We start from the raw sequence: 27,909 nt of genomic DNA, 5'->3' as shown, positions 1-27,909 counted from the left end.
GGGGGGGGGGGGCAGCAGGGCGGGGGAGAGTGCGGTGACGCGGGGGACACTTCACGACGAAACGCTCTCCCGTGCGGCTGGGAGCAGCCCGCGGGGCTCGTGGGAGGCGGGGCTGCACGGACCGCAGGGTCCGCCGGTGACGAGCGGGCACGGAGCGGGGGTGGGGCGGAGCAGCGGGCTCTGGTCGGGGCTGAGCTCCGGGTCCCCGGCCCTGTGTGTCCGCATCGCGGCGGCCTCATCGACGCGACGAGGTGTGTAACGCGTTCCCGTGCGGGGTCGCGGTGGGCCCCGTCCGAGGTGACCCTGCGGAGCGCAGCGTCCGGGGTGCCTGCGCGGGGCACGGGCGTGTCCAGGACGGGAAGGGAAGCTCTGGAGAAGCTGTTACCGAGACAGGAGGGGCTGAGCGCTGGTGCCGGGGGAATGGTCACGCTTGCGGCCCAGCACAAGAGGCTCCTGCGGGAACGGGGGTGTGGGGAGGCAGGGGAAGGAAGGCAAAGGGAGGAAAGGGTGAAGTAGCGTTTGGAATGTAAGAGACCGGAAGGAACAACAATGAGCTTTTCTGTGAACGGTCCCCGCGGCAAGAGGCCGCACAGGGATAGGAGTCCATGCTGGTACCCACAGTTTATGCAGAACCCCAGGCGAAACACATGGGAGACGGAAGGGACATCACCATTTTCACCCTGAAGCAAAGGAAAAGAGCTGTCATATGTGACTATAGGAGGGGACAGAGCCTGACCACCCTTCTGGGTTGGGGGGGGGGCACACAGAATCCAGGGAGGCCTAGGGATTGTCTGACCTCCCAAAGTGCATTAAGGCAGAGTCTGGGTCAAAGGCTAGGTCGTGGCCATGTGACTGAGAAGCAGCCAGCTCTGCAGCTTTGCAGACGAGGAGGAGAAAGGAAGAGGAGAAGAAAATGGAGGAGGAGGAGGGCTGCTTAAAAGTCACCATTATTGGAATAGGCTAGCTGGGCTTAGTAGTAGGTGGGTAGAAACAGTTGTAGACCAGGGAGCTTGGGAGCCTGGAGTATCGGCTTGCCAGACCTAAAAAAACTGCAATCCAAGGAAAGTGATTGGATTTATTTGAAAGATTTCAAAGCACAAACTCAGATCTGCATAAGATTACCAAGAGTACAGTTTTGCTCAGTGTTATTTTTAGGAGAACGTAATATACAAAGTTGCGTGCATTTCCCTAAAAATTTTCCTTAACAGTATTACTAGCTTAGGAATTAGAGGCCATTTCTGGTTTTCCTTTTCACACCACCATTTTGAAATATCCCAAGTCACAGGCAAGTTAGCCCCTTCCAGGTGTAAAGACAGCCCCTCCCCCCCGGGGGATCACGGGGCCTGGGCCGGCATGGCCACCCCCAGTGCAGTGGAGCGAGCCTGTTGGCCAGGAAGCAGGTGGGTCACTCTGTGATGTGGAAACGCTAAGAGACTGAGTTCTGGGCTGTGTTCTGATAGTGGACCCCTGGATGCAAAAGTTGTTAAAAACCTTCAAAGCCAACCAAAGCAAGCTAATCCTAAAATATATTTCACTTAAAGTTTTTGGATGATTTTTTTTAAAGATAAGAAAAACGTTTAGGATTATTATAAATCACAATACTTAAACGAGTTAAAGTATATTTAGAATAGTTTTGTTTACCTGATTAAATATCTGTTTTGGTACATGTACAGCTGTGGAAATTGTGGATTTGTACTTGGACTGTGGACTTTGAGTGCAGCCTCCCTTCTGCTGGGCTAACGAGAGGAAGGAGACAGAGCAGGAAGGAGCTGATGGCTGTAGAATTGGGAGGTGGTGATGTCCACACCACAGTCACCTCAGTACATCCATCCATGTGCTGTTTGTAAATTCTTCCAAGACAATTAGATTCAGGGAGTATTGTTAAATGACTTCTCAGTGTGACCCAGAAATACAGAGCACTCTTATTTTGTTTTCTTAAGATTTTTAAAAAGATTTTATTTACTTGAGAGGAAATGAGAGAGCATGAACAGGAGGAGAGGGAGAAGCAGGCTCCCCCAGCCATGCACACACCCGCCCCCATTAAGCCTCCTTTAATAACCTTCGGTTAGGAGGTGGCCTGGCTGGCTTCGTGGGTACAGCATGGTATTCTTGATCTTGGGGTTGTGAGTTTGAGCCCCACGTTGGGTGTAGAGATTACTTGAAAATAAAATCGTCAAAAAATAGGGCGCTTGGGTGGCTCAGTGGGTTAAGAGTCTGCCTTCGGCTCGGATCATGATCCGAGAGTCCAGGGATTGAGTCCCAGATTGAGTTGGGCTCGGCTCAGCCAGGAGCCTGCTTCTCCCTCTGCCTCTGCTCCCCCCCCACGCATGCTCTCTTAAATAAGTAAAATTTTAAAAAAATAAAGGAGGCTTAATGAACAGCAACCCACTCCCTAGATGTCTGTCCCATAACCAGAGGCAAAGGGTGCGTTGCCAGGGAAACTCAGCAACCTCCAGGCACAAAACCTACCACCTTTAGCTGACCACCTCACCTGCCACCACTGAGGTCATAATCCTGGGTCCGAGCTGCAGCTGAGCCCCAGCATCCAGCTGTCTGACGGGCTGGGGCCTCCCCAACATTTAGGGAGTCATGAAGTGTCCACTCAGCCTCTGTAGAATGTTTTCTCTTCGCTGCCTCCTTGACTGCTTGTTTGGCCTGCCCTGCTCGTTTTTAACACACAGTACCCGAACTCTGCAAAATTAACAGCAGGGGACCTAACTCCTTTGACAAAATACCATTAAATTAAAAAAACTCAAAAAACCAAAAAAGGAAGTTTTAAGGCTCCCAGCAAAACTGAGCAGAGTTCGCATATACCGTGTGGCCACCCCCAGGCTCTCCCACCACCGACATCCTGTGTCAGAGCGGACAGTACAATTTTGATTTTCTTCTGTGCTCTTCTGACCGCACTGAGCCCTCCGGTAGTCTGTCTACAGCATACCCGTTACTGTTTTATTACAGGGCAGGAAATGACGTCCTATGTGCTTCCAGTGGTCATTTCAGTTGTTCTGTGAAGCCCTTCAAACTGGCTTCGTGTGGTCCTAACACAGCCCACAGGATCTCCTGCATTGTGGAGAGGAGGAAACAAGCCCAGAGAAGTCACATGGCTTATGCAGGTCACATAACTCATTGGTAACCAGAAACTAAGACCCTTGTACTTTCCAGAAGTCATGGAAATTTGGCTAATTCCTTTTCCCTTTGACCATTTACTACATTTCCTAATGTGAAAACACATGTGCCCTTCTGGGTGAGAGCCCGATGCTCAAGTCCAACCGAAGTTACGGAGCCAACGGAAGAGTTCTTTGTCCTCTCTCCAAAAAGCCAATCTGCCTTCTCTTAGTAGCAGGTGTCCCTGGGCTTGTGGCCATCTTGTGGGAAGGGGCGATGCCGGGTCCCTGTGCAGGACGGGATGCTTTGCCTGGCTCTACCTGTGAGTCCATTCGCGGCCCAGCTGGAGAAGAGCGCGGCAGTTTGGCGGGGGGGCGGGGGGATGACGGCAGGGTTGGGTCTACAGGGGCATTTCAGCTCATAACCCCCAAGATACAGGCCTGGGTGGAGACAGCCTAAGCTGGGTGGAGTTGGACACTAGAGTGAAGGAAGACCCGGAATTCTAAGATTGGATGGTCAGCAGCTTTCAGAGGAAATCTAGAAGTCAGAGGAAAACCAGAAGCCAGGGCTTTCAGAGCTAGCTTGCGCCGGTCCATCAGGTGGGCTAGCCACGATGCTCTGCTTGTTGCTGGAAGCCTAACCCCTGTACTTGGGTAAGGAGGTACCACTAATCGTGACAGACGGTGACTGGAAGTGATGATAACGTGCTTTGGAAGGAGAAACGAAAAAAGCTCCTCTATGTGATTCTATCACACAGAAGCCAAAACAGAAAAGGTTATCAAATCTAGAAAAGAATAAAGAAAGAGTCTTATGTTACAGAGAAGACTGGAAAATGTGGGTCAAGGTAGTTAAGGCATGAAATAAAAAGTCAAATTCAGGATATCTTAAAACAACCAACTTCTTTAATTAGAAAGCAACAAACATGCAAATGGCAAGTGTAGAAATTTATTTGAACCAACATTTTCACTATAATGAAATTACTCTTCCACATTGATCCAAGCTCTCATATCTGAAGGTTAGGGAAAATATTGCACTCTGCGTTTTCTAGCACTCCTCACACATGGCAAAAAGTTTTTTAAACATTTTGCTAGTTTTGTTTTACACACTCTCCCAAATTCATGCACACAATCATTCCAAACCAATGTTAGGTCATCCCAAAAAAGGGAAAAAACTCCAAAACACCATAACCTTAAAATTGCACTAAAGCTCTGTAAAGAAAAAAATATAATAAATGTCTTATACAAATTTCAGAACATCTAAGTGCTTGCCAATAAGAGTTGCTTATTCCTCGTCCTCGTTTTCATTCTCCTGACCAGAGCCTTCTGATCTGTCGCCCTCCAACCGGTCTGGAAAACATACATGAGACCCACAAAAAGAAATGCTTTTAGTATGATAACTGAAATAACTTCCAATACCTTTTATTTAAAACTGATTCAAACGTATACAGTTCATGACATCATGTAAAAATCAGTTCACTTCTGTGTGTAGATAAGTTATTTTCTGCCGCTAAAAGCAAATAAAAAAAGTAAAGGAAACAGAGCGCTATGACTTTGAATATGCATGTAATTCTAAACATGTAAAAATTAAAAAGAAAAACCCTAGGATCTTGATAAATCACGGTCTGCTGCGGTGGTTTTCAAACTGTGTTCCTCGGAGTCCAGGAGCCTAAGAAGTGTATCGTGCCACCAGACACACTGAGGGGAGGCTGTGGGGGAACCCAGGGACCATTCTCGAGATCTGTGTATAAGATATTTTAAATTAAATATCTGCTATGTTCCAGGCGTTGTGCTAAGGATACAACGGCGGCCCAAACAGACACGTGGTCTCTGCCCTCAAGGAGCTTATCTAGATTAACTACTCAAGTGAAAATGTAATTATAAACTGGTGGGTGAACCCGCCACTCTCTCCAGCTTTCACGGTTTATACTTGCTGTTCCTCTGCTTGGGACGCCCGCCCAGTTTTCCAGCTCGAAAGGTTCTGCTTACTCATCTCAATGCAACCACCATCCCCTTTGTGAAACGCTTCCCATACGTTTTCAAACATCCGACCTGCAGAATGACGAACTCCTCCCCGTACACCCCAGCCCCTCTGTGTCTGCCGTGCAACGACGATCCTAACTGCAGGGATGGTTTGTTTGCTGTCTTCTTATAGACCAGGCTTCAAGGGCTTTTTGAGCTCCTGGGAGGGTAGGAGTTTTCTCTTTTTATCTTATATCCTCAGAGCCTAGTACAGGGTGTTCAATGACGGTTTCCAGAATAAGTGAATTTAAGCTTTGCAAAGATAAGATATGTTACATCAGGGCACACAGAGAAGGCAAGAGGATAAAACCACTGCCGCCACTGGGATGGAGCTGTTCTGCCACAGAAGCATTTGCCCAAGGTAACGTGCAAAATACGAAGGTTAAACATGGGGGAACAGGTGAGTCCCACTGTCAACAGCGAAAAGACAGAATCCTGAAATTTTATTACCTACAGAGGCTTAAGCTCTCCCACTGGAGCCTAAGTCAACAATACCGAGAGCAGTACACAGAAGAGACTATATGTTTATTGTCTGACTGACCTGGACTCAATCCCCTCTGTGCTGACTCCATTTCAAAGCCCAACTGATGAGGTAATGTATGCGTATATGATTTACAACCTGAATTATACCAACTGCAGCTATTATCATTATTACATAAGTGTTCAGTACCCATCTGCAAAAGAAGCAAACAAAAATAAGATTTGGATAGACCTTCGTGTATCACCAAGGAATCTAAACACAGGGGAAGACGTGCTGACCAAACAAAGGCTACCTAGTGAATGTCAGGGAAGAGAGACGACACTTTGTATTGTGTGATATACTTTCACGAGAGAATAAAACATGAAACTGCTATCAGCTTAAGTAGAAGACTGAATGGGAATCCTGGATATGACTGACTTCAGCAAACCTCTTCCCGTCACATCGGAAGCGTGAGGAAGCAGGGCCAGACTACTTCAAAGTGTGTAGGGTTCTTCCCCAAATTCTTTTTGTCACACTCTGAATGAAGAGGGGAAATGGAGGGTTAACGAGAACTGTCCCAGCCTTTAAATCAGGGAGTTTGGGGTAGACAGTAGGATTCTGCAGAGTCCAGAGCAAGCCATGAAGAGACAAGCGAGGGCCCGGAGTGTCTAATGCAGGCCAGTGGCTAGCTGACAGAGGCTTCCAGAATGAGGAAGGGGGCAGCACACTTGTTCTTTCCTCATACCCAGCTCAACCAACTGTGGCAGAGTCCTCTCTCTCAGAATGGAAACCTGGTCTCTAAGAATAACGTAAATGAAATCTTCTGTTCATGAAGTGCTATGCCTTGGAGGCAGGGAAACTGCAAAGCCGCTCAACGCTCACACCGTGATCTTTGGCTGGCGGATACAGACCGCGGAGGTCTGAGCAATACTATGCTTTTAAAATGAAAACTGAAAATGAGAGTCACTTCTCCATCAGGAGACCCACCTCGGAAAAGCCATAGGCCCTAACTAACCAGTGGGTTACTTACAACCAGGCACAGTTACCAAAAAAGGGAAAATTGCATATGTAGCCATGCCCCTTCACCTTCCCCCTTTAGAAAGAGTGCCCACCCTGGGCCTCGGCACGCAGCCTGTCCTCTGTTGTCCCGCGCCGCTCCTGGGCAGTGCATTCAACCAACCTCTAGCTCCTCTGTTTGCCTTCACCGCCCGCACCACCGGCTTCCACCCGATCTGCTCCGTCCCACATTTGGGGGCCCCGTCCCATCGAGAGAGACCCCACATTTAGACACCATAGTCTTCAGTGAAGTATTCATAAGAATGACTTTGGCTGCTTTTTGGAAAATGCAAACGTTCAAGCCCTAGTTATATAAAATGAGTCAGAATCTTCAGGGGGTGGGACCCAAGTATTTGTAGCTTGAAAAGCCCGACAGAGGATATGTAGCGCAGCCTTCGTTAAAAATCACAGGTCCCCCAGGAAGGCGCCCCCCGAAATACATTCCCTGGACTTCCCAGGAACCCTTGCGGAGTAACGGAGGGGCGGGGTGGACTACCCCGTGGCCAGCCTGCACCTGCGTGATCACAGTCTGTCACTAACTCTCCTCGGATGTGCGCACACGATCACACTTGGAATACTGGAGACCAGGAGGGAAGGAGAGGAAAGGGGTGGACAAGTGACCCATCAAATACCTGGATATCTTAAAGATAAAAGCACGTCTTGTGTACCTTTTTCTCTCCAGTCTTTTACATAAGAGAACCAAGAGGGTGAGTTAAGTTGACTAAACCAATTAGAAATTCTCTTTTTGGTTGACAGCAAAAAGAACTGGAAGAAAGGGAATCTTCATGCTATAAAACTTCTCTAAAGCTAAAACCAAAGGAGGAGGGGGGTAGAGATTAGCTAACAAACCGCCGGCCCACCCGCAGCTGTATAAAAGCGGATTCTGCACAAATGAGAGAGGAATGGTTTCCTACAGACAAACCCGGCAAGAGCCATTCGCCAGATAAGCTCTTTACAAGAACAAGTGAGTTTTAGGAATCCTCATCAGCAAATGTTTTTCTTGTTCCAGAAAATGCTGCCTCCTCAAATCTGAAATCTAAATGGATGAGTTTTAAGCGTTACGGTTACTGAAGAAAATGGATCGAAAGTGGTACAATGATTAATTTTATAATATGGGAACTCAAAAGCTCCTGCAAAATTATTTTGTTGGAATACTAACCTTTTTTGTTTACATTCCATTTGAAATTTCCATTCTTTCCTAGTAGTAGTTAATATTAACAATGTGAATATTTTCTCCCCACTTCACACGGGCTCCTTTCAATTCCTTGGATGCGCTGCTCCCCACGCTCTCCTCCAGGACTTTGAAAAATGCTGCCTACCCTTTACTTTGCCTGGTATACTCTCTCCATTCCTCCCTTTCTCTGAGGAAGCGGTATTTTAATCCGCGGCTCACAGAGACCTGGAGGATAAGCAGAAGTTATCCTCACAAAGAGTGAGGATGGGAGGGGACAGCATGATATTAAAGATCCTGAGGTAGAAAAGACTTGGATGTGTCCCCAAAATCAAAGAGGGCCAGAGTGGATGGAGTGGACCGAGGAAGAGAGAAAGCTGGGAATGAGCCTGAAAAGCAGTTTGAGCTCAACTCACCCAGAGGACTGCAGGCCATTGTCACGATCTGAATGTATTCCTGCAAGTGAACTTTCCAAGGTCAAAGGGAAGTAAGGACTTGGAAGCCGGTTTCACATTCAGGCTTGACCGTTCATCAGTTGTGTGACCCGGGGCAAGTTACTACAAATAACCAACGTTGTAAAGGTTTGGAGCTCATTAGGAAAAATCTGTGAAAGGACTAGTACGGTGCCTGAGACATTATAGGTACTCCAGAAATGACGGTTGTTGTTATTATTAAATAATAGATAATACTCAACATATGAAGAAATTTAATTTATGAGGTCAGCAAAGAATAGTAAATACTCTTTTGTTTGATAAATGTATTGTTTATAATGGATACTGGATCTTTTCTATTATTACCAACAGATTATTTACTTCCTTCTTGAATATTAGTTATGATATATACACTTTGTGTTTCTTTGGCACTGAACGTCGTTGTGTGGTACTGAACGTCGTTGTGTACCACTGAAAACAAAAAAAAAGTATTAAAAAAACCTTACTGAGGTTATGTGTTTCAACCCCTGCAGTAGCGCGTTACATTTATTTGTGTCTGGGCTAGGGCTACTTTTGACCACGTCTACCACTACAGGGTACTCGCTCTAACAGATCTGAAGGTCCACGGGAGGACCCTCCACGCTGAGAAGAGAAGCACAGCTGATAAAAGTTTTCAAGTGACATTGTCTTTTCATTCTGACACTTTCTGATGCATCTGGTTCGTGAGGAAGTTACTGTACTAAGATCAAGAGCTCACCGAACTCCTAGCTCAGAAGTTACGCTGCCTTCATTTTGTGGTTAAAAGAAATTGTACAAATCACTTTCAAGCAGACCTGAAATAATAACATGACGTAACAGTGGTGTTAATAATATACAGACAGTTCTTACCAGCTCGGATGTGATTCAGCGAAGCCAACATCCTCAACATGAAAGATGCTGGCACCGTGATGGTGTTTCTGGTCTCTTCCAGCATGAGTTCATTTCGAGTTATAACCTATGAAGCAAGTGAAACAACCACGTCAAGAACCATGATGTAACTGTACCTTTTCCTTGAAGATGAGGAGAACAGTAAAAACTGAGCAGGCCCGAGGTGGGATTACTTCATTCTTTATACGTTCACTGTGTCTTTCCACCTTAAGGCTACTTGATGCCAGGTAATTAACTTGCAACTGAGGGAGTGACATCACAGAACACAGAAAGACAAAGGCCTAAAACATTCAAGAATTCAATGTATTTTTTACTTAGGATTCATTTACTAGTCTACCTGCTAGTCTGCTCATTCTTTTCCCCTATGGCCGAGCTGATAACTGAGTGACACCGTGGTGTTAAATTATTTCCCTGGGGTCACTCGGATCCCTCAAGAAAATGCCATCTTGACTGAGGCAAAGTAATTTTGAAAAGTAAACTTTTGAATAAGAGTTACCAATGACTTGTGTCTTCTGTACCAAGACAGGACTAAAGGAATATCCATAAACACCTAGAGATCTAGGGTGTCATCATGGGCAAAGGGGAAAGAAAGTTCGTGGCAAAGAAAAAAGAAAGAAAGGGAGGAAAGGATGAGAGGAAGACGAAGGTGCTAATGTGGTCAGTGGCTCCCCAGTGATTTCATACAACACATTTTCAGCCCAGCAGGGCACCCCCAGGGCCCTTTACAATGTTGCCCCGAGGAGCGGCTTTCTTATCCACTCACTAATGGTTCACTTACCTTAGGACACCTTGGAAATTGCTGATCCTTCATCTCAAGGGCTCCTTAGACCCCTGTCTGCCTGGTGAACTCAGTCCAATTCGTACTTCCTCTGTGAAGACTCCCCCATCCACCTACCCCATTTACAATCACAACTGTTCCTCTGCAAGGGCTTCCAGAACACTGTGCATGCCTCTCTACATTCTGGCTTATGGTTCATTGTCTGTCTTTCCGCAGTCTATAAGCTCTGAGGGAAGGTCTATTTTTTAAAATTCAGCACTATGACATATGCCAAGCTTATAAATGTCTGTTAGAAAGCAGATGTAGGAATTGTGCTGTGAGCTGTCAACTGTGGTCTAGAGTATTGGTTTGCTAACTTACTAATAGCATTTTTTAGCAATGGACCCTTCTTTTCTGTTAAGAGGGCACAGCACCAACTTGAGCTGCACTCACCTTCTCACAGAAGCTCAACGGTTAGTCAGTAGCTGACTAACGCCATGAACCTTTATTTTCAAAGGAAATCTTATACAAAAACCCAGCAATAAAAACCCTAGCTAAAGCTGGAGAGGAAAAGCCCAGAATTCAGCTTTTATATCATCTACCTTCCCCTCTCCCAATCCCACAAAAAACCTAGAGCTTCACAGGGCCCAGCTTGAAAACTGCTGGTCTAACAAGGAGCTGAAGAAATCTTAAGATAGGACAATAAAGGAGAAAATTCTCCAATCCCTTGTTCTGCTACTTATTTGGCTGTGATTATGGAGGATAGCCATCGTGAAACTGATTTTCTTAAAAGGACAGAAAGGTTTTTAAATGCTTCTTCATTGCAATAAGCACAAAAACAATCTGTTTTTCTTAAACTATAATCGTGTATTACCAATAATCAATATTATAATTAGCAAAATAATATTTTGATTTTTAGCTCTCTAGTATTACAGGCGTGTTTTTATCTTAACTTTTCTTTTTCTTAAAATTTGACCTCCTTAACTGAATAAACTTGTTTATGTTACCAATTAATAATGAGCTCATTTGAGTCTTCCGACAAAAGCATTTCAGGAACAAAGTGACATATGCTTTATAATAAGTATAAATAAAAATCTTACTTCATCAGCAAGTTTTCGGTTAAAAATCCTCGACTCTTCTAGTGGTGACCAGATCTTTATGTCATAATCTATGCCAGATGAGGCTAGAACTAGAAATAAAATGTTGCATATTAATATAAAGCATAAAAACATGCCATTAAGAGAAACATACATATGTTATACATTATGCATGATTATATTTGTGTGTACATACACACACACACGTACAGCAAAACTGAGCTGGCATGGAAATTGTACTGATACATTTAATTGTTAACTGAGAATATCATTTAGAAGATTTCCTAAAAGTTACCCTAGAACATAATTTTAAGACCAACTTGCAATCACTCAAATTTCTTTCTTATCCAACTGCTCTTTTAGGAGAAACACAGGCAACGTCAAATGGAAGGTAAGAACAAGCCAAGCTTGTTTGTTCTGGTACATTAACTCAGACATGTGAAGAATAACAAGGCTTGGAGATTCAGTTTGGATAAGTTGTGCAAAGTGTAGTCAGCCAAACCTCTTGCAACTGGTAAAACTTAGAAGAAATATTAGAGAATAAACTCTTTAATCTATTTCCTCAGACCTTCTGCCAAAAGGAGGTTATAATTGTTTTTAGTTTTGAACCCAATGAGAGTCATAACGGGCTCTCGTGGCTGCCTTCTAGGATAATCTGCATTATTCTTTTTTTTTTTTTTTTTTTTTTTTTCGATCCCGGACCGCCAGGATCACGCCCTGAGCCGAAGGCAGACGCTTTAACGACTGCGCCACCCAGGCGCCCAATCTGCATTATTCTTATATTAACAACTAGAACAAAACTGGAGCTGATGTTCTGATTTCTATAAAAGGCCATCTTACTTGGGTCAAACGGATGTGGCTGCAGGCAGTTTACCACATGATTATCAGCTTCCAGAAGCATTAAATGCTCAGCAGTATGACGATCCCAGATGAAGATATGGCCACAGTCAGAACCACTCATTACAAAATTAGCACCCCAGAAATTGGCTTCTTTTATCTAAGGGTTTAAAAAAAGAAAATTATAAGAAAATTCAAATAGAAGTTATTAAAACAAAGATTTATTCTATTCTGCAATTGAAAATATTAATTGGCTTAGAAAATAATAAAAAATAGAAGAGAGTCTTTGTCTTCTATTATTTTAAGATGATGGAGATTTATCAGCAAGCATGATACAACAATAATGAAAAGTTCCCCATGAAAATAGAGATTTTGCTCTTTCAATGCTATATTTTTAGCACCTTCAACAGTACTGTGGCAACAGTAGGTGCTGAATTGGTAACTGCTAAATGAATGAATGGGATTTATGGGTTTTGGAAAGTATAATGGAAACTTCTCTGTCTATATGTTGTTGAACTTTCCAAAAATGGTTCCATTTTAGCTTTATAAGATAATAAAAACAAATCATAAGAAAAAAATGAATGGTTCCCTTTTGTATTTTGCTTTATGCCAAAAGAACAAAAAGTACCCATCTTTTTATTAGCTATTCTCTCACAATTGAGAAGGAAGGATATAAACATATTTACTTTTATGGAGCAATGAGACAAAGGAACAGGATATACTGGAATGGTTAGGATGACAATGCTCAATGGATGCATATGAATGAACCATTCAAAATCTTTGTGGTTTGGGAGTTTTTCAATCATTCCATCGGCAGCTGCTACTTTGCTATTTTTGCCAAACCAAAGGGGGGAGACAATTCTGTTGTTACTCAGCATTACTGTTATATTTACTTAACTTATTTACTTAACTTTTCTTTTTTCATTCCTACCCCTAATATTTTCATCCAAAATTTTAACCAGCAAAATATAAGAAATGTACATTGATTACTTCTATTAATAGTGAGCATTTTGTTTAGAATGATTAAACTGTTACCACCAATGATCTCTAGAGACAGCTAAGTCGTTCCCTACCCCAAAGTAACTTTTTTTTTTAAGTAAGCTCCATGCCCAACATGTGCTTGAACTCAGGACCCCTAGATCAAGAGTCGCATACTGAGCCAGCCAGGCGTCCCCCACAAAGTAACTTTTCCCCTTAACTCTGAAGAAAGCAGATTAAAACTGATTCTGTAGATACTTTTGGACGACTCAATGAATATATGAAAACAACACTTTCTAAATATGAATGGTTCAGAGTTAATAGTTATAACATGCCAGTCATCTTGCAAGATCCTCTTAGTAAATAATTAATATCACACTGGGTATAAGACTTGTGGATTATAAAACTTGACAAGATCTTCGAGATCATCTGGTCTATTCTTATTTCATAGATGAGGACACAGAAGTCTAGAGAGACAAAGTGACTAAAACAAATCTTCACTTGTCAATCTTAAGAAAAGTTGTTATAAAGTAATCGGACTACATTTTGCAATAAGCCTGGATTTCCTATATCTAAATCTTTCTCACCAAATCAACAAAGGGTGCTAAAATGAGCTAACAAAAATATACTAGACAGGTAGACAGCAAGTGTGAGAGAGTAAAAAGAAGCGATTGTTACTTGTACCAGCTAAAAATTTTACCCTTCTACGACATTTCCTTAGTAGGGCAGAATTTTCTTGTAAACGATAATGGTCTTTGGCAATATATTCTAGGACTAAAAAAACCATGTTTGGGTAAAAGAGGTAACTGTTACAGTACAATAATGCTATAGTGGAATCACAGTGGCAACATATGAAAGTCATCATTACAGAAAAAATTCGTATTATGAATCTGCAATTTCTCCAAAGAGTGCCATGAGCATTTGGTACCATTGTCCTGGAGTTGCGATGGCCCTTATAAACCATCTTTACTAGTGGCCTTCTAATGTTCAAAGTATCCAATTCTTCCATTTCTTTCCTTTCTTTTCTCCGCCTGAAGAACTCCTGAATGCGGGCAACAGCAGAGCGTCTACGAATTACATATTAAAAGAAAAAATAAATAAATTTAAAAACATTCAAGGCCACTACAGAATCAAAATGAGGAACATTAAAATACTGTGAAGTCTAGAAAATATTTAAACTAAACATTATCTCAATAAGGCATCCCCAACCAAAGCATAAAAAGGCAGACACAACAGTGAGACTACATCAGACTAGTTGAGTTACTAAAACAAAATATTTTAGTGAAGAGATCACTTAGAAATTTGGTACTGGTTGAGAAAGTAAAGGAAATAGCATGCGGCACACTGGTTTTTAAAGGGCTATTTTATAAAAATGTAAGATAGACAAAATTAATATGCAATTTGCTACAAACAAAACAAATCCTATTCAATACCATTTCTCTTCTCCATATGAGAAAATGTAAAGGCATAAAGAGAAACCAAAAGAAATTAAGGGTAACATATAATAGCAGTGGGTAAACTTGTTTTGAGATTTTGTAAAGATGTTCCCAGCAAAGAACAGACTAATCAAGAAAAAGAGGGTATTAATATATGTACACTAAAGCAGGGACTTTCAAATAGATTCTAAATGGGCTCCACATAAGAGTACAGACTTGGAGCTAATGAGGCAGATTTCACTCTCCCAAGAACTGAGTTGGTTACGGAGCTGGAGATGGAAGAATAATGGGCTCTTTTAAGACTGATTTAATTATTAGAAGAAACTTTTCCTAACACATGATACACTTAATAAGTTTGTTAGTTTGAATTTATTATTTAAAACATTATACTTTGACAAATAATAGACCAAAGAAACCTACAAATCAGTAAGAAAAATGAACACTGTAACAGAAAAATAGGCAAAGGACAAGAGTAGGGAAACTACAGAAGAAATGAACAGAAGGTAAATCTACAAAAGGATGCTGAGCCTCACCAATAATAAGATAAAAATAAAACAACAAGTGCACCTCTTTATATGTCTACCAGATTAAAAAGATTTTCAATGTCCATCAGAGTGGCAAGAGTACCGGAAAACAGACACTGCTGGGTTAGAGTTTGAAAGTGCCTCTAGATATTAAAAAAAAAAAGTGAACTCCTTTACTGGAAACTTTCCATTGAGGCAGAATACATACACAGGAAGGCGTAATATCACAAGTGTGCAGCACAACGGATTTTTACAAATGAAACAAGCCCATGAACCAGCACCAGTACTGAGAAATGGAGCAGAACCCAAATTCCAGAATTCTCCTAGTGCTTCATTCCCATCATCACTCTCCCCTTAAAGAAAACCATTACTCTGACTTCTAACAGTATGAATTACTTGTGCAAGTCTGTGAACACTAATTAAATGGAATCAGAGGATACATATTTTTGTGTCTAGCTTCTCTAGCTCAACATTATTTTGTAAGATTCATCCACGTTGTTTATTTAGCTGTAGTTAATTCATCCCCTTTGCTGCAGAATATGACTTTGTATGACTACATTATAATTCATGTATCCAGTCAACTGTCGGTGGACATTGGGCTGTTCTCAGTTTTTGATTATTAAGTTACTGCTACTACCAACATCTGTCCGTGTCCTTGGCAAACATATGTCCATGTTTCTGCTGGGTATACACCTAGCAGGAAAACAGCCAGACCACAGCATGGGCATATGTTCAGCTTTACAGATACTTTCAAACAATTTTCCAAAGTGGTTACACCAATTTAAATTCCCACCAGCAATATACTGAGTTCCAGTTCACTAGAAATTAAATAATACCTATTAAAATTTAAAATATGTATATGCTGGGGCACCTGGCTGGCTCAGTCAGTAGCAAATGTGACTCTTGATCTTGGGGGTTGTATGTTCAAGCCCCACATTGGGTGTAGAGATTACGTGGAGGAAAAAAAAAGAATCTTTTTTTAAAAAAGATTTTAGGGGCGCCTGGGTGGCACAGCGGTTAAGTGTCTGCCTTCGGCTCAGGGTGTGATCTCAGCGTTGTGGGATCGAGCCCCACATCAGGCTCCTCCGCTATGAGTCTGCTTCTTCCTCTCCCACTCCCCCTGCTTGTGTTCCCTCTCTCGCTGGCTGTCTCTATCTCTGTCAAATAAATAAATAAAATCTTAAAAAAAAAAAAAAAAGATTTTATTTGGGAAAAAGGGAGAGAAGGAAAGGGAGAGAGAGTGAGAGGCAGAGGGAAAGACAGGGAGAGGAGGGGCAGAGGGAGAGGGACAGAATCTCAAGCAGACTCTGTGCTGAGCATGGAGCCCAACATGGGGCTCACTCCCATGATGCAGAGATCATGACCTGAGCCAAAACCAAGAGTCAGACGCTTAACTAACTGAAGCACTCAGGTGCCCCCAAAATAAAAAAAATCTTCAAGAAAAAAATGTATTTGCTTTGATGCAGCAATTTTACTTTAAAAAAATATATGCAACACAAAACAAATAAATATACAAATATTACATTTTTTATATTATTTATATTTAGATTATACACACATTTGTACAATATAAATTTCCACTGTAGTGAAACTTCTGTTGTGTACTTTCAGAAAGACTGGAAATAATCTAAATGTTCAAAGGGAAAAGGCATTAATTAAATAAATTACGTTACATCCATATATTGGAATACTTATACCACCATTAAAAAAGATAAAGAAGGGGCACCTGGCTGGCTCAGTTGAGACTCTTAATCTCAGGATTGTGAGTTTGAGCCCCACGTTGGAAAGAGAGATTACTTAAAAATAAAATCTTAAAAAAATAAATAAAATAAAAAAGATAAGGAGGATCCATAATCAACTACGTGAAAAATGTAGGCATTATACTGCCAAACCTGCAACATAGGTTAAAAATAATTTTTAGGGGGAAAATTCTATGTATGCATACAAAGGGTCTAGAAAACCAGACACCAATCATCAGTAACACTTTTTTAAACAATTATGTAACAATTTTGTACTCCTACTTTTATAATAAAAAGGTATTTTCTTTTTCATAAAATAGTATACTGTAAGTTGTACAGGTTTATTTAAAAGCATTTTAAAAACTTTATCCTATGCTTTGTATATCCGAAATAGGGGTCTACACATAAATTTTTAAATTACATAGTTAGAAACTTCCATGTAAAAACGTGAAATGTTTACTCTGATTTTCTCTTTCTGATTCAGAGGTGATATGAGAAGGATTAAGAGTTTAAATGCTCTCCAAAGAAACATAGTTGGATCTCTCTTTTTTCTGAAATAGAAGAGAAGACACTCTGAATCAGTACAAATACGTGATTAGCAAAAAACCAATAAAGAAAAAAACTCTTTTGTTAAGAAAGCAGAGCATCAGGTAGCAGAGGAAACAGAAATGAGCTTGCTGACAAACCAAAAGCCTCAGGAGCTATAAATGGGAAAAGAAATTATATAACAAATTAAGAATTTAGATAGAAGCTCAAATTATTTAAAACAAGATGTGTGGACAAAATTAAAGATGAATGCTTAATGAGATGATAATTAAGAACTAGTGAGGACAGTACCAGGTCAAAAATGTTCATTTCGTTTAAAAGTTAGCTGTAGAATATGGTCTAATTTACTGCTTAATGTTTGTTTGGCTTAACCATTCTAATTTTAAAATCTAGATCTCTATTATTCAGACATCAAAAAGAATGAAATCTTGCTATTTCCAATGACGTGGACGGAGATAGAGTGTATTGTACTAAGTGAAATCAGTCAAGAGAAAGACAAATACCATATGATTTCACTTGTGGAATTTAAGAAACAAAACAGATGAACATATGGGAAGGGGAAAAAGGGGGGGGGGAACATACCATAAGAGACTCTTAATGATAGAGAACAAACAGGGTTGATGGAGGGGTGGTGGATGGACTAAATGGGGGGTAGGCATTAAGGACACTTGTTATGATAAGCACTGGATGTTATATGTAAGTGATGGATCACTGAATTCTATTCCTGAAACCAGTATTACACTATATAACTAACTAGAATTTAAATAAAAATTTGGAGGAAAATAAATAAATAAATAAAATCTAGATCTCAAGTTATGTGATTTGTATTATACAGTTCTGATCCAAGATTAGGGCACCTACCACTATCCCACTGTAGGAAAATTATCTAAGAGAAAAAAAAGCTTCAAGTGCAGAAATTTCAAATTAGAAAATAAAAATAATGGTAGATACTATACCTACATATACAATCAGGTAATGTCCAACTCAGTTAACAGGATAAGCTTAAAATGAGTATATTGAAATAACTTTCCTAGAGGGTATTTCACAGGAAACACTGAAAAAATATAGGTCGTTGAGAATAATTTGTACTTTATTACTTTGCAAATTTGATTGAATGAAAATTAAAATGATACATATGTATGAAGAATGCCAATCAGCAAACAAATATTTATTAAAAGCCTACCAAATGCAAAGTTGTTTTGGAGAATATTATTCATTCTTTTATGATAGCTTTGCTAGTTTGGCACCCAATTTAAAAGTCATAAAAGACATTATAAAGTTACATAACCATAAAATTTCAGAAGTAAACAATAAAATCATAGTAAGTATAAATTCCAATGCAATGGGGGAAAAATAGAAAAGCAAAACTAAAAAAAAAAAAAAGATAAAAAACTTAATCCTAAAAAAAGCAAGAAAGTAAAAAAAAAATGGTAAAAGAGGATAATTAGAAGTTGGAAACAAGTTTAAATATAGCCATAATGATAGTAAATTTAAATAGACTAAATTCACCAATTGAAAAAAAGGAAACTGTCTAAGATACACAGGAAGCATGAGGACAAGGAAAAGTTTCAAGCCAAAGGATATTATGCAAATACTAATCAAATAAAAGGTGGCTTGGTTATATTAACATCAGACAAACAAAGATAAAAAGCAGCATTAAGAATAGAGAGGATTACTACATATATAATAAGTTCAATTTACCAAGAAGATATAACAATTTAACATATATGCACTGAATAAAAATAGCCTCAAAATGCATTTAAAAAGAAAATGACGTAACTGCAAGGAGAATTAGATAAATCCACCACTAGAGTAAAGACTTCAACACGCTTCTCTATTTTATATGTCAAGCTGACAAAACAAACACACAAACATCAAAAATATAAATAATTTTAACAACACAATTAACAGTCTTGATCTATTGGCCTTATATAAAATTCCGCATTAAAAATTAGAGTAATATTTTTTTTAAGGGCCCACGAAACATTTACAAATTTGACATGTACAAGGCCACAAAGTCGGTTTCTATAAATTTCAAAGAATGCATCTAACACAACCACATTCTCTAACCACAAGTTAGATGTTACTGAAAAAAAAGCTAAATGTATACAATTTAAGAAGTTAGGGGAAAAAAATAATAAACCACAAGGTAATTTCAAAGAAAACAGAAGAAAGGAAATAATAAAGAGAGGGAAAGCAGAAATAAAAAACCAAAAAGAGTAACAATATAGAGTTCTACCATGATGATGAAGAAAAAATTAAGGGAGTTCAAATAAATAATGTTATGAATAAGAAGATGGTTATAACTCAAGACAGTAGAAATTAAATAGACAATAAAAACAGTATAATACATTTGCAAACTTGGATGAACGGACACATTTTTTAAAAACTTTCTAACACTGACTAAAGAAAGAGATAGTACAAGCAGTCCTATAGCTATTAAAGAAGTAAACTAATACTTAAAAACCATCTCCAAAAGAAAACACAAGGTCCAGATGGTTTTATAGGTAAGATCTACTAAACTTCTAAAGAAAAGATCATTCCAATCTTATACAAACTCTGGAAATAGGAAATATTTTTTTCTACTCATTCTCTGATGTTAGTGTAACTTTTTAACAAAAATAGGATCATGAAAATGTAAGAAAATCCACTCCAAATATAGATACAAAACTCCTTCACAAAATATCAACAAATCAAATCCAACAATGTATCAAAAAGATAATACATCATGATCAATTTAGGTTTATCCCAGGAACACAAAGGTTGTCTAACCCAGTTCTACACAGGAGGAGCTTGAAAGTCCTCACTTCAAACTGACAAGCAAAAAGCTGAACAGACTGAAAAATCAACAACTCTTCCTGGATCCATAAAAGAGGGGAGGACACAGGGCAAACTGCTTCCCTAAAATTGGAGAGACAAAGAGGTAAACAGGGAGTCACAGCTTAGCAAAACAGAGACTTGGAGGTAAGAATACCTGAACTGTGACCAAGGAACTGCTGGAGACTCAATGCGGACAGCTTTGAGAATTAAAAACTCCAGTGGAGGAACGCAGTCATAGCGGCCTTTCCCCACAATATTTTCAGATTTACCTCAAGGAGACAGACCAGATCGCCACACAAAATATTGGAGAAAAATCCTCTTGGGTTTCTGGCAGGGAGAGGGGAAAAGGAACCATTTTGAAAAATGCCAGAGCACTCTACTCTTCTTAGTAAGGTCTGCTCTTAGGGGAAACTAGTTAACTAGAGCCTAACCTGCTGGGGTTAATGATAACCCCAGTATTATTATAATAAGTAATCAAAGCCTAACAAACCTAGAAGAGGGAAATAGCCAACTATAGCCCACTCTGGCCATCCTATCCCACCTAAAGGGAAAGAAAAAACAAAACAAAACAAAACAGAACCCGAGGAACACTTCAAAAGGCCAGAGATGTAGGCTCACTAAAAGACTGAGACTTAATCTTAAGACTGTAGAATGCTTCCCCTCCCTCACAGCTCAGCACCACACTACTAGTTTAGTTAGAGCATTTCCTTTTACGTGGTACATCATCTATAGCTGGTAAAAGAACGACAATGCACACCAAAAGAGAAAAAACACAATTTGAAGAAACAGAGAAAGTTGGAATTAACAGACCAGGAATTTAAAACAACTATGATTAATGTAACTACAATTAATTAAGGGCGCTAATAAATAAAGTACACAACATGTGAGAATAGATGGGCAATGTAAGCAGAGCACTGGAAATCCTAAGAAAGAAGCAAAAAGAACTGCCAGAGATAAAAAACAAACAACAAAATAAAAAAAAAAAAACCCAACACTGTAGCAGAAATGAAGAATGCCTTTGACAGGCTTATTAATAGACTGGACATGGCTGAAGAAAAATCCTTGACCTAGAAGATATATTAATAGAATCCTTGAAAACCAAAAAGCAAAGAAAACAAAGAATGAAAAAAAAGCCCTAAAACCAGAATATCCAAGGACTGTGGGATAACTACAATAGATGTAAGATAAGCATAATGGAAATCCCAGAAGGGGAAGAAAGAAAAGGAAAGGAGAGGAGAGGAAATAAAATAAAAATCTGAAATAATAATGACTAAGAATTTCCCTAAATTAATGTCAGACATCAAATCATAGATCCAGGAAGCCTAGAGGACACCAAGCAGGATAAATACCAAAAACAAACAAACAAACAAACCAAGCCAAACCAATACAAAAATCCTACAACCTAGACATATCATTTTAAAAATATAGAAAATCTGGGGCGCCTGGGTGACACAGCGGTTAAGCAACTGCCTTCGGCTCAGGTGATCCCGGTGTTCTGGGATTGAGCCCCACATCAGGCTCCTCCGCTGGGAGCCTGCTTCTTCCTCTCCCACTCCCCCTGCTTGTGTTCCCTCTCTCGCTGGCTGTCTCTATCTCTGTCGAATAAATAAATAAAATCTTAAAAAAAAAAAATATAAGGGGCGCCTGGGTGGCACAGTGGTTAAGCGCCTGCCTTCGGCTCAGGGCGTGATCCTGGCGTTATGGGATCGAGCCCCACATCAGGCTCCTCCGCTATGAGCCTGCTTCTTCCTCTCCCACTCCCTCTGCTTGTGTTCCCTCTCGCTGGCTGTCTCTGTCAAATAAATAAATAAAGTCTTTAAAAAAATATATAGAAAATCAAAGATTTTTTAAAAATCGTGAAAGAAGCCAGAGGAAGATAAACATCTTACCTAGAGAGGAACAAAGATAAGAATCACATCCAACTTCTCCTCAGAAACTATGAAGCAAGAAGAGAATGAAGTGAAATATTTAAAACACTGAGAAGGGAAAAAAAAATCACCAACCCAGAATTCTGTACCCTGAAAAGTTATCCTTCTTCAGTGAATGAGAAATACTTTCTCAAACAAAAAGTAAAGGAATTTGTTGCTAATAGACCTGTCTAGCAAAAAATGTTAAAAGAAGTTCTTTGTAGAGAAGGAAAAAAATGTGAATCAGACACAAGGATCTACAGAAACAAAGGAAGAACACCAAAGAAGGAGTAAGTGAAGATAAAAGAAAAACTTTCATTTTTCTTAATCTTAGTTTATCTAACAGATAGTAGTTGTTCAAAATAGTAATAGCAATAATGTATTTCATGATGTATGTTTATGTATGTATCTTACGTGTCTATCTGCTTATGTTCAAGTGAAATGAACGACAGCAATGATACAAGGGACAGGAAGGACTTAGGGTTTTGTTATCATGATAGACACACTCCCTGTGAAGTGGTATAATATTATTTGAGAGTAGATTGGATTAGTTGTAAAAGTACATTGTAAACTCCAGGGTAACCACTAAAAAAAGTTTAAAAAAGAAGTATAGCTGATATGCTAAGAAAGGAGAGAAAATGGAATCATATAAAATGCTGAATTCAAACCACAAAAGGCAGAGAAAAAGGAAAAGATAAAAATAGGAACAAAGAACAAACAGAACAGTAAAGAATATGGTAGACATTAATCCAATTATATCAATAATTGCTTCTAATGCCAGTATTCTAAATACATTAATTAAAAGACAGATTATCAGGGTGGATCAAAAAATATGACCCAACTATCTGTTGTCTATAAGAAATCCATTTAAAGACTCATAAGATGAAAAGTGAATGTACGGAGAAAAACATACCACGCTAACACTGAACAAAAGAAAGCAAGAATAACTACTTTTTTTGGACGCAGCAGACTTCAAAGTAAGCAAAGGTATCAGAGATAAAGAAGAGCTTTACACAATGTCAAAGGAGTCAATTCCCCCTGAACAATTGTTAAGGCATATGTGCCTAACCAGAGAGGGTCAAAACATATGGGGCAAATGAAAGGAGAACTAGATGACAGAAATGAAAGGAGAAATAGATGAATCCACTATTATAGCTGGAGACTTCAACACCCTTGTCTCAGAAAGGGGCAGATCCAGGAGGCAGACAGTAAGGACACAGCTGAACTCAACCACACCACTGATCAACTGGATACAATGGACATCGATTGACTACTTCAACCAACAATAGCAGAATACACACTCTTCTTAAGTTGAACGTTCACCGAAATAGACTCCATTCTGGGTCATAAGACACACCTGAAAGATTGGTGGGGTTTTTTTGTTTTGTTTTTTTAAGATTTTATTTATTTGAGACAGAGAGAGAGAGACAGAGCACAAGCGGAGGGGGCGGCAGGCAGAGGGAGAAGCAGATTTCTCACCGAGCAAGGAGCCTGATGTGGTACTTGATCCTAGGACTCTGGGATCATGACCTGAGCTGAAGGCAGATGCTTAACTGACTGAGCCACCCAGGCATCCCAAAAAATTGTTTAATATTAGGACATTTCCAAGTGTTATCTACTGTATTAGCAGGTTAAAGGAGAAAAAATACATGATAACTCAATAGATGAGGAAAATGTACTTGATTTAATCAATATTCATTCATGATAAAACTGTTAGTAAACTAGCGCAGCAGGGAACCCCCTAACCTGATAGAGGGAATCTACAAAAACCCTAAAACACCAACCTAAATAAACTCATGCAGACATTCTTTTCAAAATCAGGAACAAGGTGTGATTTTTTACTATCCTCATTAACCAAAACACAGAAAGCAGTAAGAATGAACAGGAGGAAAGAAAACTCCTGTTCGCAATGATATGACTGTCTATATAAAAAAAAACCAAAAAACTAAAAGGAAATTACATGCCAATTAATAGATATAACAGAAAAATATTTGGGTGGATATAAGATCATTATACAAGCCAACTGAATTTCTTTCTTTTTTTTAAAAAAGATTTTATTTATTTATTTGACAGAGAGAGACAGCCAGCACGAGAGGGAACACAAGCAGGGGGAATGGGAGAGGAAGAAGCAGGCTCCCAGCAGGGAGCCCGATGTGGGGCTCGATCCCAGGCCCTGTGATCACGCCCTGAGCCGAAGGCAGACGCTTAATGACTGAGCCACCCAGGCGCCCCTAGTCAACTGAATTTCTAAACACGAGCAACAAACTATTAGGAGAGCACAAGTTTAAAACAAATGCATTTACAACAGCAATGAAGATGAAAGTGTCTATAAATAAAGATATTCTTATTTGTAGGAAATTATAACATGTTACTGAAAGACATTTTTTAAAAGATCTAAATAAATGTAGAGATAACTTAATATTGTTGAGGATAGTCAATTCTCCAAATTTATTTACAGGTTTATTACAACTATAATCATAATCTGATGACTCGTGTGTGGAACTTAAAATGTTGATCATAAAACAGACTAAAGGACAAAGAATAGCTAAGTCCTTTCTAAAGAAAAATAAAGAGAAGAGACTTGAAGAGACTTAGAAGATATTAAGATTATAAAGATAGAGTAATGATAAGAGTATGATATTGATGGAGAGGCAAACAACTGCCCAATAGAACAAAACAGAGAGCCCAGAAACAGACCTGTGTTTATATGGAAAGGAACTCTGTAATATGATGGGTAGCATAGCAGCACCCTGGGGAAATTCAACATTTAATAAATGAACTAGGAAAACAGGGCTATCTACATGGGCACACATATACATCATAAATAAAAATAAATTCCAGATGGATTAATATCTTAAATTGTCAAAAGACAACTTCAAAAGAAAATTTTCAGCTTTTGGAATTCCAGGGTAAGTAAGGATTTCTTAAATAAAAGGAAGTGATCTGGGATGCCTGGGTGGCTCAGTGGTTAAGCGTCTGCCTTTGGCTCAGGGCGTGATCCCGGCGTTCTGGGATCGAGCTCCGCATCGGGCTCCTCCGCTATGAGCCTGCTTCTCCCTCTCCCACTCCCCCTGCTTGTGTTCCCTCTCTCACTGCCTGTCTCTCTGTCAAATAAATAAATAAAATCTTAAAAAAAAAAAAGTGATCTGCATTAAAGAATGATAAAATTCAACTACATTAAAATTAAGAATTGTTCCTCAAAAGACGGCTTAAAAAAAATCACAAACCAGACAAAATATTTGCACACTTACAAATGATACAAGTTAATATAAAAAATCTACTAAGAAGTCCTTAATAAATAATAAAAAAATCAACATGGAAAAGAAAAACAACTCAATTAAAACAACCCAGGAGAAAACCAGATATAGCCAACAAACAAATGAGAGATGCATAATCTCATTTTGTAAATAGAGAAATGAAAATCAAAACCATGAGATACCACTGTACACCAAATCAATTAGCAAAATAAAAAAAAGTGACAAAACCAAGTTGTGGATCAATGTGATTACTTCGTGATTGTATTAATTTACACTCCCACTTTGGAAAACAATTTGAGGTTGTCTTGTAAAATTAAACATTCCATTCCTAGGTAGGCTATGCACCCCAGAAAAGCCCAAGGAGACATGTTTCAGAATGTTCAAACCAGCACTGTTAACAACAGCAAAACTGAAAACTTAAATGCCCATTAACAGAAAAAGGGATAAATTATGGAACAGTCATATAATGGATTACTATATAGCAGAAAATTGAGCACCAGCTACATGTAACAACATGGATGAATCTTAACATAATGTCGACTGAGAAAGAAATAGCAAGTCCTAATCCCATATCCAGATGATATCCTTTTTTATCAAGTTTAAAAGTGGGTAAAACAAATTAAATGATATATTATTTTGGCATTTATATTTGTGATAATTTTTTGTTTAAAGCAAGGCATGATAAATATAACATTCAGAAGAGTGGCTGCCCCGGTAAGGTGGGCAGGGGGACAGAATGGAGAGGAGTATACACAGATCTAAGTTACCGGGAGTCTTTCAATTTTGGGTTGGGTGGTGGGTTTATGGATATTTACTTATTATTAAGTAAGTGAATAAAGAAAAGGAACCAAACATGAATCAACAATGATAGTGTGTCACAAACCAAGAATTACAAAAATAGAATTCTCCCCCTCCTTAGATTAGGTGAAGAGCCCTTGATGATGCCAGCGCCTGTGAAAAACTCTATCGCTGCAATTACTAACTTAAAATTATTTGTATGTGTCTGTGTATCCCAAGGAACCAAGAGCTAATGAAGGCTGTGTTGTCATTATCCTTCTATCACCAGCTTCCACCACAGTGTTTGGTTCATACAGGTTTACTGAATGGATAAAATAATAAATATGAAACTGATTCATCAAGAAATGTCAAAGGAAAAACAAAAACATCTCAAGGTATCAGCTATTTATTTGGGAGACAGAATTAAATAGAAAAAAAAACCTAGAACGAATCTAACATATAATTGACCTGAGAAAATAAAAACTTGGATTCCCGACTTTGTATTTTGATCCCTTCCTCTTCCCTAAAAGTCTTTGTATTTTATTTTTAATACAGCATGTTCTAGAAAATTCTGTTTCTAAATGGTCAGCAAAATTTAAGATAATTCCAAGATCAAATTAGGAAGTTATAAAAATCAGAAATAGTCTATAAGCTCTATTTTAAAAATAAATAAATAAATTGGCACATTTTGAAGTTAGAGGACCAGACTAAAACATAAGGAGAAATTAAACAGCACTAAAAATATGAAATATGAATTACTTTGCCCGTTGTTTTCAATATGGTAAATCCTTTTATAAAACACCATTACAGGGGCGCCTGGGTAGCTCAGTCGGTTAAGAGTCCGACTCTTAATCTCAGCTCAGGTGTTGATCTCAAGATCGTGAGTTCAAGCCCCACACTGGGCTCCACACTGGGCGTGAAGCCTACTTAAAACCAGGGCAAACCAAAACCACCACCACCACCACCACCACCCACCATTATATTCAGCTGGAGTGGTACAAATTAATTGATATTATTGGTGTTATTAAAATGCCTTGTGGGGGAACAAAGAAATTTTAGGGTAGAAAAAAGGGCTTAATCAAAGACTGGGGAGATGACTGATGTATTTAACAGGGAATTAAATGACTTAAGGAGTAATTCAGTTAGCCAAAGGAGGTTAATATAAAAGGATACTGTACTAAGGACAGAACATAAGGACATGAGTAGAATTCTAGCAGGTGAATTTTGAGTTAACCTATAGGAAGAAATCCCTTACTGTGCAGGTGTGAAAAAGTCTTCTAGTCTAGGTAGCTAACGAACTTGATACTCACAATTCAGAACGTAATTGCGAGAGCCCTTTCCAAATTGTGAGATTTCTGTAGGTGTTCCACAAGATGGGTTTGTGAAATGTGCAAAGTAAGGGATTAAGCAAAGCTGAAGAGTTTTTTGGTTGCAAGTTTTCTGAGACGCTTCATCATGCTAGTTTTGTGAATCCCAAAAAGAGGTTTATACATAATGCAGTATTTCCCAAATTTTGTGACACCACTGTGAAGTGTCAGATCACTTAGGGCAACAAGAAAACAGCACGTGCTGCCCAGCAGCTTCTGGAAGTTCCTGCTGGAAGCACTCCTGTTCTGCAAGAGATCTTACTGTTCTGAGATCGCTCACAATGTTTCCTCCAAGAACCACAAAGCCATCGTGGAAAGAGAGGCCCAGCTGGCCCTCAGAGTCACCAAATCGATCCCAGGCTATACAGCGTGGGAAGTGGATAGATAGCTCATGTGCACACTTTGTGGTAAATAAATCCTTGACAACTCTGGCGGCAGGAAAAAAAAAAAAAAGACATGGACACGGGTTCCGTGCGTGTAGGGGTGGGGAATGTATTTTTCCCTCAAAATGTATTCGTAAAGTGACGAGACAGCGGGCCTGGATGCTGCTATCTTTAGAAGGGTCAGCTTCCAAGGCTGGCCCTTCGCTGGCATCTGGGAACTCGACCTGTGGAACGTTCCCTACAATGTACTGCCTGCCTGGAACACTGAATCCTAATGTACCTGCTTGCCCAGATCGCCTGTAATAAATAACATGAA

At 39.5% G+C, this 27,909-nt stretch overlaps 1 protein-coding gene and 1 long non-coding RNA gene across 8 annotated transcripts in view; one reads left to right on the top strand and one right to left on the bottom strand.

Moving 5' to 3' along the window:
• Positions 1-178: 178 nt before the first annotated feature.
• LOC121104000 overlaps positions 179-27,909 on the top strand; it is a 35,925-nt gene continuing 8,194 nt past the window's right edge. The window contains exon 1 of the long non-coding RNA XR_005836356.1: positions 179-251. This is a non-coding gene — a long non-coding RNA (uncharacterized LOC121104000). The remainder of the gene's footprint in view (positions 252-27,909) is intronic.
• Positions 3,988-27,909, bottom strand: part of DCAF6 (DDB1 and CUL4 associated factor 6) — a 130,416-nt gene continuing 106,494 nt past the window's right edge. For 6 of the 7 annotated variants that reach the window (XM_040636168.1, XM_040636169.1, XM_040636170.1 and 3 more), the window contains 5 exons: positions 13,766-13,904; positions 11,863-12,019; positions 11,026-11,114; positions 9,130-9,235; positions 3,988-4,451 (listed from right to left, as the gene is read on the bottom strand). In XM_040636168.1, the coding sequence (XP_040492102.1) occupies positions 4,387-4,451; positions 9,130-9,235; positions 11,026-11,114; positions 11,863-12,019; positions 13,766-13,904 (556 nt within the window). In that variant the 3' untranslated portion in view covers positions 3,988-4,386. Of the gene's footprint in view, positions 4,452-8,226; positions 8,368-9,129; positions 9,236-11,025; positions 11,115-11,862; positions 12,020-13,765; positions 13,905-27,909 lie in introns of all 7 variants that reach the window. The other variant, XR_005836355.1, reaches the window with a different exon arrangement.

This window comes from Ursus maritimus, unplaced genomic scaffold, assembly GCF_017311325.1.
Source record: "Ursus maritimus isolate PB19 unplaced genomic scaffold, ASM1731132v1 scaffold_2, whole genome shotgun sequence".
NCBI lineage: Eukaryota > Metazoa > Chordata > Mammalia > Carnivora > Ursidae > Ursus > Ursus maritimus.
Note: the sequence above shows the minus strand (reverse complement) of the source record. Positions and strands in the feature narration are given on the sequence as shown.